Source organism: Linepithema humile, chromosome 3, assembly GCF_040581485.1.
Source record: "Linepithema humile isolate Giens D197 chromosome 3, Lhum_UNIL_v1.0, whole genome shotgun sequence".
In the NCBI taxonomy this organism is placed as follows: domain Eukaryota; kingdom Metazoa; phylum Arthropoda; class Insecta; order Hymenoptera; family Formicidae; genus Linepithema; species Linepithema humile.
In genome coordinates this window covers 6,570,155-6,586,246 of record NC_090130.1, presented here as the reverse complement: position 1 = coordinate 6,586,246, position 16,092 = coordinate 6,570,155, and the positions used below count along the sequence as shown (strand labels likewise).

Here is a 16,092-nt window from a genome sequence, read left to right as displayed (position 1 = left end):
TTTTAAAACTCCATTTAGTACTGTCATTTTTTACATATCTAAGAGGGCGATACTTGTGCGAAATAGGTTATGTCGTTCTGTTGCGACAAGCACGTAAAGTTTACAAGCTGTATCTCAAGCTGATAAAATGGAAATAGAATTAATTGAATTAAAAGATATAAAAGCCATACCGGATATAATACATGCCTATCCACAACGAGTGAAGTCTGAATGTACACCACTTGTTATTGACAATGGTAATTCACACTTGTAAATGTATCTTAATTATGTTTTACTTACTGATTGTATATATGTGTATATATGTTATACTTGATAAAGTAACAATACTATTTTGCATTAGGATCCTACAACTGCAGAGTCGGTTGGGCTACTGAAAAGGAACCACAATTAATATTCAAGAATCTCATAGCAAAACCACGGAAAGAGCGTGGCAAGAAAGATGGAGAGCCTCAAGTAGGAAATGACATAGCAAACATTGAAGCCGTTCGATTTCAGTTGAAAACTCAGTTTGATCGAAATGTAGTAACGCATTTTGAGGCTCAAGAACAGATATTTGACTATACATTTACTCATATGGGCATAGACACAGAAGGCACTGTGAACCATCCAGTTATTTTGACAGAAGCATTTCTCAATCCCAATTATTCTCGTAACTGTAAGAAAATATCAATTTACTTTACAATTTTTATAATACTCAATAATTTTCTAAACTTATGTATGTATTATGTATTTCAGTGATGGCGGAATTGTTGTTTGAATGTTACAATGTACCATCAATAGCATATGGAATTGATTGCTTATTTTCTTATCAACATAATAACTGTCCACCTGATGGTTTAATAGTTAGCATAGGATATCACACAACTCATATAATACCAATATTGGATGGCAAAGCAGATGCCATGAATGCAAGAAGAATCAATGTTGGTGGATATCATATCACGTCTTATATGCATAGGCTTCTTCAATTGAAATATCCAGTACATGTCAATGCGATAACACTTAGTCGTGCAGAGGTACATACATATATTAAATATTGATTATAAGCGACAACAGAAATTACTAAATATTTATTTTATGACCTTCAGGAATTGATACACGAACATTCAACGATTGCTTTAGGCTATCAGGAGGATTTATCCAAATGGGCAGATGTAGATTATTATGATACACGTGTTTTGCGAGTGCAATTGCCATATATTGCGCCTACTACCACTCCTGGTCTAACACTTGAGCAGCAGAAAGAAAGAAAGCGAGAATTAGCACGAAGATTAATGGAAATTAATGCAAGAAAGAGGGAAGAAAGAGTTAGTATTATTAATACTAACTTTTAGTTAGTTATTTTATATAATTCTATTTTTTATATATTACTGTCATACATTATTATTCCTATTTGAAGATAATATTTAATCCCGTATCTTATATTTCCAGTTAGCAGAAGATGAAGAACAACTTAATCAACTGTTGGCAGTTCAAGATCTTCTAGAAGAAGGTGAAATAGATGAATTTGATCAGGCATTAAAGTCTTACTCTCTTGCAAATGAAGCTGATTTAATAAAAATGATCAACAATTTACAAGCAAAAGTGGAAAGAACCAGACAAAAAATAGTTGCTGCTAATTCACAAGAGGAAAATATTGTAATGGAAGAAAAACCTAAATTTAAGACTAGCCTTCAACCTAAAGATCATCAGGATATTGATGAATGGATTGCTGGAGTGAGAAAAAAAAGGTAATTTTTCTATATATGCACATGTATTTATTAACAGATTACTAAACTGTTATTTTTTTATAGACAAGAGATATTAGATAAACGTATGGCAAAGAGACAACGACGACAAGATATGGCAAAGCGAAGAACGGCTGCTGCACAGGAAAGAATGCGTATAATTAGTCAATTGGCAAAAAAAGAAAAACGCGATGATGATTTTGGGATGCGAGACGAAGACTGGGACGTGTACAAAGTTATAAATAGGGTACATATTTTTCTTATATCAAATAACACAGACTGATATATTTTGTTACAAAGCATTTCTTTGTAGGAAGGTGGCGATTCCGATTCAGAGTTAGAACAGGAGAAACTCTTAGAACTGGAAGACGTTCTGCGTCATCATGATCCAGAATTTGATAGTGCTGGCTCCAATGTTCCCATGGTTCCTGGAGAAACTCATCAACTTCACGTTGGCGTAGAACGTTTACGGGCACCAGAATTATTATTTCAACCGTCCATGGTTGGTTCCGTAGAAGCTGGAATTGCCGAGACGATCGAATTTGTTTTGAAACAGTATTCCACAGAAGAACAAGCGCGTCTTGTGAGCAACGTGTTTCTTACTGGTGGGCCAACAGCTTTTCCAGGGTTATTAGAAAGATTACAACGCGAGTTACGCGAAATGAGACCGTTCGGATCCAACTTTCATGTCAATATTGCGAAAAATACCAGTTTGGATGCTTGGTACGGTGCAAGAGATTTTGGTTTGAATGGCAATCTTCCTGAGTACTTGGTCAGTCGCAAAGAATATGAGGAGAAGGGTGGAGAGTATTTCAAAGAACATTCAACAAGCAATACTTACACTCGATCGCCTGATCCTTTGCCAATGATACAGGTACCTGTAACATCTGAACAAGTAATCGTAGAGGATGCCGTAGTTGATGTGGAAATTGAATAAAGAGGTACTTATAATTATAATTTGAATATATATATATATATATATATTCACATAATATAATTAAGAAATAAACAAAATTTTGTTATTTACATTGCTGTTCGACAAATTTGATCAAATAAGACTCATGTAAAATAATATTTAAGCTTGATACGAATAAATTTTATTATTAAATGGATATTAACAAAAATACGACCAATTGTTGTTCATGGATATCTACTTTATTACACAAGTATTTTTGTTTGTTCATTTTATTACGAACAAACTACATTGTAGTCTGTTTGCTGATCACAATATACAGTTCCCAAACATCGCATTTCGCCATTCAACACAATTACGCGGGATACGTTTTATACGTTTTACGTTTTTCTTATTTTTCAAGGACAATCGACATCGGCTTTTGGGCGTTCTTCGAGTAGCCTAAAAAATTATGAAAGTGATCCCTCACCTTAGCGATAAGATTGATTTTACACCAACTTCAGTACAAATCTCCGATATCGGTTCGAAGCGCTCTTAAACTAACATCACAATATAATAATACACTGAAATCATTATTGAGGCTCTATATAAGCAATTACAGCTAACATTATTCATTCTTGCGCAACGCATTAATAAAGGAACCGATGTAATTTCTTCAATTGTTCGAATATAATCTGACGTAGAACAAAAAAGAAAGAATAATTCATATCGACGATCACAAATTCTTAGATCACAAGTGCACAGCATTTGTTTTTACATAATTAATCAAGCCTCGGAAAACGTGCCTTTCGACTTGCAACGGATATTACAAGTGTGATATAACATCCTTACAATTTTAGGCATGTTCTTTAAAGAATTTTCTGTATAAAATACTTTAAAATATTTTACTTTTACATAAATAACGTATTAAAACAAACTGGGATTTTTATAAATATTTTCTATTAAAACAATATACAACATAAACCTTATATTACATAATGTTCTGACAATATCTGCAAACGAAAATCGTAAACTTTATCACAAAACTAATATCTTTCTTAATCCTTGAACAGCCTTGTTGCAATGACTATAAGATAATAGAACTGAAATTTAACGAAATGGTATATTCACATCAAAATTAATCTGTTTCGTTTCATATTGCGTTTACTACATCTAGAAATAAACTCAATGTCGGATTTCCAGGCGTATTCCGTTTGCAAGAGTCACTGATATATATTGTTATAGCGCAAAAAAACTTATAATTTAAATATCCTTTACATCTATCACAGCTTTTTTTTCTTTTTTTCTTGAAGTTGCTGCAAATCAATATTTCGCTTGTGTAACAACGCGCTATATCTTATGAAATTTTCATTCAGAGAGAATGGAAGGGTAGGTGTGGAGGACACTTGGGTAGTTTTGTTTACAATAAGATTGAGGTAGAATCCAATCTGCAAATAAATACGAATGCAACTTTTGATCTGCATATGCTATAAGTGAGGGGCTACTTCCGTTAACAATAATGTAACATTAATTAAAAATATACGTAGCATTAAAATGATACCGCAGTAACGATGAGAGTGATGATGATAATGATTGCAATGATAACAATAATCGTAATGATAATAATAATAATAATGGTAATAAGAATGACAGTAATAATAATAATTCACAATAATAACTAGTACAACAACGATTAATGTTTTCCTTTCTGCAATATAATGGCTGTATGCATTTATATATACATATATATTTATGCATATGTATATAATTCGTGTGGTGGGGCAAAGATTGACAACTATGTACAGTACATGCTTGCCTTAGTTGTACCATCTTTATGTTATACGCACCTATATCCTCCGCATTAATTATATGACAAATAATTAATTATCAATTAATGATTCGATAATAATAATAATATCAGAATAATTACAATAATAATAATCGTAATTATATTAGTATCGTTTACTCATAAAATATCTTATATATAACACGTACCTGTAATAATAACTAGATGCAGTATGTACGTAAAGAGGATGTGTTCAGATAGGATATGTCGATAAAAACTATGGTATACCAAGCGTCAACTTTTTATTCTCTCTGCTATTGTTTATCTTGTTTTTTTTTTTTTTATCATTTTTCGCAAAATGACTATTACAAAAGTGCATTACTCGCAGTTCTTACATTTTATACGTACATACATAAATCGGCGTAGTCCTACCTACTTTTTCATTGTCGTTTATATTAGTTCGGTAGCGTTAATTATCTTTCAATTACATATATACTTTATTCTTCCTTAACGGAGCGCTATGATAATTCCCTTGTTTACATCATACATACATACGTACGTACATACACACTGCGGGTGTACATAACACGTGACATGATACTTTCTACGCGTCGACGGTATATAGGTATAATCTTATCGTCGTATCGTATCAGAAATTTTGTTCCTTCTGTGTAATTTTAAGACCTGATGTTGCTGATGCGTGGGTACGTCAGATACACGATTAAGAGCAACCCCTCTTATCCCCCCCCTTTCTTCTCATCCCTTATTCACCAAGGGTTCGACGACACGCAATTCCGGACTTGCTTTCGTTCGTCATTTAATCAAGGCTTTAGGCACCGTTCAAAATTCGAGTTGAGAGAAATAGCGATAGAAGAGTTTACGCTTGTACTTATGGCTTGGTGATTTTTAGCATCCCCAAGAGACCAAATTTTTTTTAACATATATTAATTTTTCACAGCTCGTGAGAATGAATTAATACATAATAGATAATATATAAATTGACAATAGATATATTTGGAAATGAAATAATAATTGTGATAGGTAATATTAATATGAAAGTTTGAAACAATTCGCATAAAAGTTCAAAAAAAACTTTCGCCAATTATAATTGATCATATCTCATTTCCAAACTTAGAATATACGTAACAAGACTAGTATCATATATCGACTGCGATTATCACAATCTTCCAATTAAAACATGGCTGCGGAACATGTTGAAGTAATGCAAAAAGCAAAAATCCATAAATATCAACTTCTTTGCATTGTGATGTTATAATCTCTGTGCATTACTATTGCAGAAGTGTAATGGCAAGCTGTGAAGATTGAATGAAAAGCGCCAAGGCGCACTCTCGTCATCGTTGCAAAAAAATATCGTTGGACGAGGAAGACCATTATATGTATGTACATGTGCAGATTTCGTACATGTAAAAAGTGTGTTCAAATCTCTCGTCGGCTGCTACAAAAATACTATCAATTTATTTCAAATAAAGGTAAACACCGTTTAACGGTCCTTCTCTCCGTTTTATCTCATCTATACGTTTGAATCGATATTATCTCTATACGGTTCAAAAATGCTACACGACGACATTTGTCTCTCAACGTGGTTGTTTAATCTCGAAGTGCCTCCGTATTTACTATTACATCCCTTCCAGTGATTCGCTTGACACACACGGTACTCTTTGTACATCTCTTTTACATCGTATTAAATCTAGCTCGGCGCGTGGATCAAGCAAATCGCCTAAGTCGAAACGATGACTGCCTCGATGTCAGAAAAAAGTGATGCGCATCGCTTCGGCAATAATTGTTAATCTTTAGGGATAGAAACGGAGCGCTTATTGTCGAAGCGGTCGCCGCCCCGCCGAGACGGGGGAATATTTTATTGCTGTAAATGTGGTCAGCTAATATCCTTCGCTCGCGAAAAAATCCCTGCCAAACCCTCTTTCATCCATTTCCTCCCATTAACTTGCCCGCGAAAAAGATTGCTTTGAGAATCATTGCCCTGATAATAAAGTTTCTGTCCCGTGTTGTGTGTTAATGTGTCTCCGTGTTCGTGTTCTTTCCAAACTAAAGCCAGTACTAGAAGTGCGTGTCCTTTTTTTTTAATATATATATTTATATATGTATATCCCACCGTGGACTCCGCGGCACCTACAAAAATCCTACACTACTTTATTACGCAGGCCTCTATAAGACTTACGGTAGCACAGTAAACCTCTATAAAAATAAGAGCTATCCTACGTAAACGTATTACAAAAATAAATGGCGTTGTACTCTGCTAAAGAAGCAAAATGGTACAGGCGCAATGTCGAGCGACGCGAGCATTGTCAATTTAACTCCCCCTCTGCTTCATCAAGTTCCCCGTCTTCGTTTTTAGGTGTCTTTCCTTCGTTACGATCGTTCGTCGGACCGATCGTTAAATTCGAAAGCTCGAATCCTTTTTTTATTTACTGCCCCTCCTCCCTCGATCGACTCCCTACCGAAAGTCAGGTTTAATTACATCACGTGCTGCTCGTGCCAGGCGATGCAAGGGTATAAAACGTACGAGCCAGGCTATCACAAGTACGGAGTCGATCACACGGCACGATAGAGCACTTGGTAAAAGTAGTCGGACAAGGAACTGGCTTGAAAGTATTAGGAATGAAACTTAGTGCCCTCCGATAAAACGTTGCCACTTTACTCGCGGAGACAGCATTGTTCACTGAAATGAGAAATACTCTCGAATCTAATTTAATCCCTCTCACACTAATTACCCAATCGAAACGTTAATTGTCCAAATAATTCTTTACCTAATACTTTCTCTCAATAAATTCTCAATAAAAGATTAAAGATATTTATATTTGTGCGAAAGGGATATCGCGATGAAGATCTGTTCCTGTTTTTTTTTTTCGACGATTAATATGTTTCAGAAATCCGTCATTTTTTTCTAGGAGACTCTGTGTATCTATAAGGGGAGACTTAGTAAGGGTGTGCCACCACCAATAGTTCCACACGATTCAATAATTTAAACTCGCACGGAGAATGCATCGGGAAGATACGTGCAAACTACTTGCTAAACTCTAAGAGTATTGCAGTATAATGCTGTAATCCGAGATAATCAAGCGGGAAGAATGCATAATAGAAATTGAAAAATTTAACAAAGATAAAATAATTGAATTAATCTTTCATTATTTTATCTTTGTTAAATTTATTATTTCTTTTCCGACAACAATCAACATGTTAATGAAATGGCACGAATAGTGTATCATAAATGAAGAAAATTATCATTGACAATAGAATTTGAGAACAGTGCGGAAGAATTTCGTGAATCTACAATACATCTTGTATAGCGGAAATTCATAAAGAGTATTGTTATACTGCATATATATTATTACAAAATATAATATAAAATATATACTAATTTTTTGAAAACTCACTTCTCTACAAGTTGCTCAGATAAATAAAAATTTGCGAAAATCTAATACTATAATGATCAGGCAAAAAAAAGCATTTATATCTCGAATGAGAAAATAAAGTGTACATTTTATCGTTCACGTTTATTATCATTAAACAGATATCAATCATATCATACTTCTTCCGCACTGCAAAATTATAAAAAATGTTGATAGATAATGTAAGGAACTTATTGCATAAAATATCGCTGCTTAGAAACGAAACATTAATAAATTTAATATATAATCATAAGATTTTTTTTTATTAATGTGCTAGAGATAATGAAAATATAAATTTACATTATTCATGTTTTTTTTTATATAAAAATAAATATCAACTTTGTGCTCTTAATTTGAAATAAAACATTTTAATGAAATAACGCCATTACCGATGTAAAATAATCACAAACGTAAACTTGAACAGTCAATTGCGTATATAATATTCATACAATATATATTATATATTACAAATGTATTATATATAAATATTATATATTTTAATATAATAATATATTAATTAATATATTAATATAATATTATATTTTAAATATTGCATCAATTTACAGAGACTTATAATATATAATATATATTATAAACGTAAAATGTATTGCAATAATATTCTCATCGTCAAAATATAATGTCGAAATACTTGATATAAACGCATTTTACATGCCATGTTAAAGATATGCACCAAATTAAATCTTTGTAAACATTTGAAGAATGAGTATCTTACATAATACTACAAATTTATATCTTTTCATATATGTACACCTTTTCATATATTACAATTATTCAAGACGAATATATTTTTGTGTCACAAGATCAAATTATTTGAGAAATACTTTTAACGCGTGTGTTAATGTTTTATCAACCAAATATTCATTCAGAATACAATCGCTGCATTTGGTTGCATTAATGTAATTATATTTCATAGTAAAGCACAAAAGGCATATAATTTTGTGGTTGTTAACGAGTTTCGACATGATTAAAAATTTATTGAAGAAACCTGTAATATTTTTTTTTAAAAAGACCAACCGTATGTATTTCTAATGATTTCAGTTATAAATATTGGTCGCATTCATCGGAAATAATAGTTGTACAAGTGTTTAAGCAACAATGTAATTAATCTTTAGATCCAGCAAATTAATCTCGTGTATCACAAACCGGTAATACAAAATAATCATTTTAGCATTCATTACCATGCTCATTTAAATTTCAATTATATAAATGAATAATGATTTGAATAAAAAGTTATTCGCCTTGATCGTTTGCGGAGAAATCAGTAATGCTGCAAATAAAAACCAGAATGGAATATATAAACGGTAACTTTTGAACTGAACTGTTTTATATAGGGGCTCTTATACTTGTGTCTCCTAACGCAGCACGTCTTTTGATTCCCTTACTGATTATACTATGTACAATTTGCTGTTACAAATTTCGAGATTACATGTCCGCGTGACATGGTTCGTCCGTTTTTTTATTTTTTTCGCGCGATAAATTTCGCGATATTAGTCTATCATCAATTTCTCGCGTCCTCAACAATGTGATGATTTGGGTAACCGACCCTTTTGTCGAATTTTTCGTACAAACGTTACTACGATAAAATCGATCTTATGTCAAACCACGATTGACGTAGGATCAATTGTTCTCTGGCACTATAATGCGAAATGGAGAGTGAATCAGCATGAAGCAATGTAATGTCTCTGTTGCGAGAATAATCGATACTCCAACTACCGGAAATAATCAGTGATCTGTCATTATGAAAGACGTCAGATGTAGAATAAAAATAAACCAATGTAGGTCTGGTCACGAGCAGGAAAAAAGTAGAACAAAGTTAATATTACATTAGCAAGTTCTTGATATCAATCATCAATGAATTCGATTAAGCACATCGCAATTAAAATCTGTAATACGAATATGCGTCCTCATTTCATAACTTATCAATTTTGCTTACATTAAGAGAACAAAAAAAAAATTACTTTGAATATTTTGAAAATAATAAGGATCTTTCATTCTTTATCTAAATAAGAACAAAAAAAATCATCGAAATTATCCGGTAGTTAGACGATTAAGTAGAAATGTCTGTATACAGAACGCACTAAGAAAGACAGAAAAACAAGATAAACGAATAAAGAGAAATGTGCATCTCACGTTCGCGTATCTACGTATAACAAATATTCGTTCGTAACAAGTATTATAGCACTTGCAGACGTGCACTGCGCTTTAGAAGCGCCACGAAACATCTTTTCTTCCTCTTTTTTTTTTTATCACTTCTTATATGTACACATATATTGGTCCGACGAGTGCTCTCTTGAAGAAAGGAACTATCTTCCTTACTTCTTACGAAAATACACATTTTTTGATATACATGCCACGAATATCAGAACTCGAAGATACGTCCGCGGAAAAGCGGTCATGTGTTATCGATGTGAGATCGTTATTACCGATTCGGAAGTTTCGATAGATCAGTGCTGGGCAATCCTAACATATACGTACAGTCTATATATACGTACGCGATATACTGTCTGAAATAGCTCGTATACTATATAAGTATTGAATAACACAGCTAAAATCTCACTACATTTTCAGGACGTTAATGTACTGGCTACCACCGTTCCTGATTGAAATTCACTGATTATATTTACTTAAAAATATAATTACAACATTCAATTCTAAATATCGAGAATTGTTATCTTTAGCAAATAAAGCCTCTAATTCGCGAAATTAATTTTCCTTCGATTAGTAAAATTTCAAAACTAATCATCGTTTTGTGCAAATACAGTCTTAACGTTTAGGAACGTAAGTAAACTAAAACTTTTTCGATTAAAAAATGTACATACATACATTATTATCTTTACGTGACTACTTTCAGATAGCATGAAATAGTTCTGCAATTGAGTATTCATAATAAACTGTGTGCATTGATTGGCAATTCGCAGATTATTGAACTCTGACAGATAATCAGCTTAAAATGTATCGGAAAAATAAGAGCAGTCACCTGAAAGCAAGCATCTATTTCAAACAGTACAGTGATTATATAAAAATTTACAAAACGTAAACTCGCGCCCCGCGCGCACTTGTATAAAACTCTCTTTAAATAATCACATAATTATCTCCTCCCCAAACGATAACCTACAGTACCTAAATATGTGCCTTTGCCCAACACTGCGAAAGTATGCGCTTAAAACAACAAAAGAAAAAAAAAAGAAAAAGAAAAAAAGAGAGATCGAATAGAATAATTAACTGATCGACCGGAACTACAATTTGTAGATGTGTTCCTAAGGCTATCTATTTTACTTATATTTATAACAAGCTACAAAATATATATATCACTATAATTAGGAGCTGCGCGGTCATATGCACGGAGGCTTTAATCACAGCTTTGTAGTACAATTAATATCTCGTAGAGCTGCCCAATGACTAGCCAACAAAAAGATCAATTGCTTTCTCTCATTGCACCTCGTTTTCTCGATCGTGAACCAAAAATTACGCGTTCACGATTCTTCTTACGCGTAATTAACTTAATTAATTGCTTATTTAACTTTAATTAATGTGGTCACTCATTTAATTAAATAACAATGTCAATTAATGAAGCGACAGATTATATTAATCAATTGCCGGTTATTTAACTCATTCCGTCGTTCAAGAACATGCGTTTCATGCGGCTTCTCTTTATCAATAAAAGACACTATCGCATTATCTTTTCCTCAATGTGCTCACACACGTCTCCGTAATGAAAAAAGAAATTGGAAAAAAAAAGAGAATAAAATATATAAAGAAAGAAAAGAAGAAAAAGACTAAACATTTCGTATCTCACAGTCCGTTACAATAAAAATCAGTCTTGCCCAGGTGACTTCGCATCCTTTTTAAATCGAAAGCCTCAGGCATACGCGCGCAGAATTATTTTGATCATTTCACGTGAAAAATTAGATCGCTGAAAGAGAGAGAGAGAGAGAGAGAGAGAGAGTGAGAGAAAGAGAGAGAAGGAAAAAGAGAGAAAGAAAGAACCACAATAAAAGGGTTCGAGGCACGCTAGCGTAAATATATGTATATAATCTTCTCGTTCAATTTGTGTACCTTCATAGCTCTAAAACGCGATCTTGCATACACGTAATTAATGGGTAAGTTGCGTTTACAAGTGGTAGCGACTGGTTTAGATCGATTATTGAAAAATGATAATCGCATATAAGATGTGCATTGCGAAATCTACTTCCAGTTTTATGCGCGGTTGTGTGTCATGGTTCCCTCGCGCTTGCACCGAAGCTCGCGGCGTTAATGAGCAAGAGATAATAATAAACTAATAGCTAACAGCGTTTGCGAAAAATCAACAACCTATTGCGCTCCTTACGCGTAAAACCTCTTTACCTTCTCCATCCAACCATTTTCGCTTCATAAATCCATACATGTGTACATATACATACATATATATCCATACATACATATACATATACATATATGCATATATACACAATATATATCTGTGTACACTTCGATATGTGGAAAGTAAGTACAACTATGGAACTGATTCAAAGCTGCGATCTGCTGACGAAGAGAACGATTTTTATCACAAACGCGCACCTCATCGCGACGAATATATCTGTCAATGTCAACGAGAAAATAAACGTTCTACCATCTAACAAGAAAGCGACAGAAGATGGAATTCTCGCAGCGTTTCAAGCTAAAGAGAAACCATGACGACTATGTGACGGACCGTAATCGAAATAAACGCGCGCTCTCGTACATATCGTGTTTCTGTGTGTGTAGTCTTAGCGTTAATGATCGTAAGTAGTTTTAGGAGTAATAGTAGTACGTGGTAGCAGCAGAGTAATAGTGATGACAGTATTAATAATCGTAATAATAGTGTAGTGATAGTAATATATAATTGGGGAAATGTCGGTGGTGGTGATAGATGTGGTAGTATTAGTTGGAATAATAGTAGTAGTATTAGCAATATATAGTGTTCTTGATGTTGTTGTTTTACTGTTGTTGTAAAATTAATAGTAGGGTGTCTACCAAACACCTTCGGTAGAGACCAATATCCGGTAAAATTTTTGATAACTACATCGCTCCGTGACATTGCTTTTTTCCTTTTTTTTCTCGTTTTGATATTCATCAAAATAGTAAACCAATAGTTTAATCATTGTAGATAATAATTACTATCTATATCACAGATTCAAGTGACTAAAAACTCCTTTAAAAATATAATATAAATATGTGTACGTGTGTCAGTAATGGTTCGCATAATATATATACACACATATATACACATATATATATATATATATATATATATATATATATATATGTATATGTATATGTCGCAGAGACGTGATTAAAATCAGACGAAATAAGAGTGCTGAAACTGCGGAGACTCGTAGAAACGTTACATGCTTCGGTTTCAGCTAGCATCGCGTACGGGTAAATCGAATCATTATCGATTCATTAGAACGTTGTATCCTTGCGCCAGCACGATCTCATCATTCGACGATTAAAAACCGCTCTTCAAGCGGGTGCTATTCAATCTCGTGTTAAAAGATGCTCGTGAGTATAAAATCCATTAAATGGACATAAAGTATTAGCGAAGAATTTTATCGAGCAGCGATCAATTCACAATTGATCAGCTGAATCGTCGTGACCCCTCTTTGACCGAAATCGAAATCGCAATTCCTAACTGTGACGAGCGAGCATCCGTTGTTACGATCCGGAAGTGGATGCTCAGTAGGCACTTTGATCAACCGACGCGATTAAATAGCACCAGTTTCACTGGTAATTCGTTCGCGTTGAAAGTCGATCGATGCTAGATGAAGACTTCACGTTCAGTTGTTACGCTGCATATATTCCGAATACGAGATCGTGGGATTCGTATTCGAGTACTGAGCATACAGATAAAGCGTGGGATGAAGCCCTGGCGGGGGGAAGCCGCGATGCAACTGATGTGAATGATGTTGCGATTCCGACGTCGGATCTAAAGGGGACGACAAGTGCGGGTAGAGTTGGGAATTGGGGCTATCCATAGGATTGGAGGAGCCCGTCGTTTGGTAGACACTCTGCGGTGTGCTCGTGTGCTCGGTGTGAGATATAGGTGAATTAAGTGTGAACGGCGAAGGCGCCGAGGTGGGACATACTACTTGCTGCGGTGATTGGTGCTGCGGCAAGGACTGGATGGCGTTGCTGCCGTCTAAACACTAGTTGGTGGTCTGCGGATGCAGCAGCGGTAGTGGAAGTTGTAGATTATTCTGCTTGGCTAAACTGGCGATCTCCGCGGCAATGCCTGTGCCCTTGGCTCCCGCGAGGCCGTCCAACGACGATGGTCCTTCGCTGTAGCGCAGATCACAGACCGGACTCTCAAACTCGGTACCTGGCGTGCCAGCGCCACTACTCTGCGGCGTCGGAGGATTGTGATTCGAGCTGCTCTGATTCATGTTGTGATGTACCCGATTCTGATGCCTTATCAGATAACTGTCGCGTACGAACGTACGTCCACAGATATTGCACTCGTAAGTGGTACTGGCGGTATGCTTGCGGATGTGAATCGCAAATTGACTTTTGGACGTGAATGTGAGAGAACATCGGTCGCAGACCAGAGGCTTCTCAGCCACGTGGCTCCAACGGTGCGCCGTAACGTAGCTTTTCACGGCGAAACGTTTTTGACAAATGTCGCATGCGTACGGCCGTTCCCCTGTGTGCACTCGTTTGTGAGTATTGAGACTGCTCTTCTGAGTAAACCTTTTCAAACACAGCTCACATTGGAAGGGTCGCTCGCCCGTGTGCGTCCTCATGTGCACTTCCAGATAAGGTTTGCGGCAAAAACTCGCCTCGCATACTGTACAATGGTAGGGTTTGTTTCCTGAATGAAGCTTCATATGCACATAATAGGACGAAGCCGAGGACAAAACCTTGCCGCAAACCTTGCAAGGTTGAGGTTTGGACCGTGAACCCTCTTTAACGGTCTGTTGGCCCGTAGACTGACGACTGGGTGCCTCCTGTTGTTGCATGCCTTGGCTCTGCTGTTGCTGATTCTGTTGTTGTGTCGGTTGTTGATTTTGCTGTTGAACTTGTTGCTGACTTTGCTGCTGATTCAGCTGCAGTGTCTGCTGTTGAGGCTGCAGGTGACTCTCCTGCTGCGAAAGATCCTCGCGATCGTCAGACAGATTTACCATGGAGTTGGATCCGTCCGAACGACTGGAAGCAACGGAGTAAAAGCCCATGGGCTCGCTCTTGATCTGCTGTTCAAACATGGACGTCATTATGTCAGCCTGCTGCGGTTGAGCCAGTTGCTGAGGCTGCTCTTCCTGCTGCGGTGCTGCTTGCTGATGAGGGAGCAGAGTCAGATTGCGCTTGACAAACTGCTCATATCCTGCGTACCAATCCACCTGTACAAGAACCAAAACCTGAAGCGTTGATCCTGACACGCCATGAACAAAGCGACGCTATGCGCGACGTTATCGCGAATGGATGTGGCGCGCATACACGACGCGCGCGTATATCCGTGTCAGGTTATACCGAGACACTTTGACATTTATCTTTGACAAGTGACAGAAGGTAGCCAGACGATCAGCTGATTGCATAACTTTTACGCCGAGTCGTCGTACACGGCGCGATGCCGTCATGAAAAGGCTGTTAGCCCAGTGGCGAGCAACGCGAGCCGCTCTATTTTTAAAAAGGCGCCGACAGAGGAACGGCGGAATATTTTGACGGCAAAACCGGATTTCTCGCAAGCGATAGCAGCGAGTGGGGGTATCGTGTCTGTTGTGCGTCCTCGAAGGAAAGGATTAAAATGCTCGTCGGCCGATACGAACCTTTGCTAATGTAGTGGTCCGGGTTTAAGGTCGAAAAACGTCGCGCCTCATCGAGCGCACCGCCTCCCGTCGTCGAGCGGCTTCACGGGCAATCGCGAAACATTTGTACGGCCAAATTGTTTTTCTCCGACACAAAATATAAGATGGCTGCTACTATATTTCGCGACTGGCACTTATATGCGCGCACACGTACACGCGCGCACCATCGCTGACGATACGCGCAAGCTGGCCATCTAATTGGTCGCTCCTCTTAGGGTATATCCAGACAAACTTGCATAATGCATGAGCATACGCAAAAGGAATTGGATTGGTACATTTCCTTGTGTGTTTTTTTCATAGACCATCCATTTCCTTATGCCTGTGCGTTTATGCAAATTTGTCTGGATTTACCCTTAGACCGTATACGCCGTCGTGTCTTCTCATTGGTCGCATCACATCTACTTCATATCTATAGGTCGCA

The 16,092-nt window shown here is 36.2% G+C and overlaps 2 protein-coding genes across 2 annotated transcripts; one reads left to right on the top strand and one right to left on the bottom strand.

Annotated features, from left to right (window-relative positions):
• Nucleotides 1–51: 51 nt before the first annotated feature.
• On the top strand, nt 52–3,103 carry Arp5 (Actin-related protein 5). The gene is made up of 7 exons (XM_012373986.2): nt 52–236; nt 341–655; nt 736–1,016; nt 1,089–1,307; nt 1,432–1,730; nt 1,794–1,974; nt 2,041–3,103. The coding sequence occupies exons 1-7, from the start codon at nt 128–130 to the stop codon at nt 2,662–2,664; spliced, it is 2,028 nt and encodes a 675-aa protein (XP_012229409.1). The 5' UTR covers nt 52–127; the 3' UTR covers nt 2,665–3,103.
• A 1,587-nt stretch (nt 3,104–4,690) lies between these two features.
• LOC105676548 (zinc finger protein 248-like) lies at nt 4,691–15,833 on the bottom strand. Its single transcript, XM_012374547.2, has 2 exons — nt 15,633–15,833; nt 4,691–15,206 (listed from the first exon to the last, which is right to left on the bottom strand). The coding sequence occupies exon 2, from the start codon at nt 15,078–15,080 to the stop codon at nt 14,019–14,021; it is 1,062 nt and encodes a 353-aa protein (XP_012229970.1). The 5' UTR covers nt 15,081–15,206; nt 15,633–15,833; the 3' UTR covers nt 4,691–14,018.
• Between the last annotated feature and the right edge of the window lie 259 nt (nt 15,834–16,092).

Bases quoted from the DNA above. Each gene is read 5' to 3' on its own strand.
- Arp5 (XM_012373986.2), top strand. From the start codon at position 128: ATGGAAATAGAATTAATTGAATTAAAAGATATAAAAGCCATACCGGAT. The intron at 237-340 runs GTAATTCACACT...ATTTTGCATTAG, and splicing joins ACCACTTGTTATTGACAATG to GATCCTACAACTGCAGAGTC. The intron at 656-735 runs GTAAGAAAATAT...TATGTATTTCAG, and splicing joins TCCCAATTATTCTCGTAACT to TGATGGCGGAATTGTTGTTT.
- LOC105676548 (XM_012374547.2), bottom strand. From the start codon at position 15,080: ATGACGTCCATGTTTGAACAGCAGATCAAGAGCGAGCCCATGGGCTTT.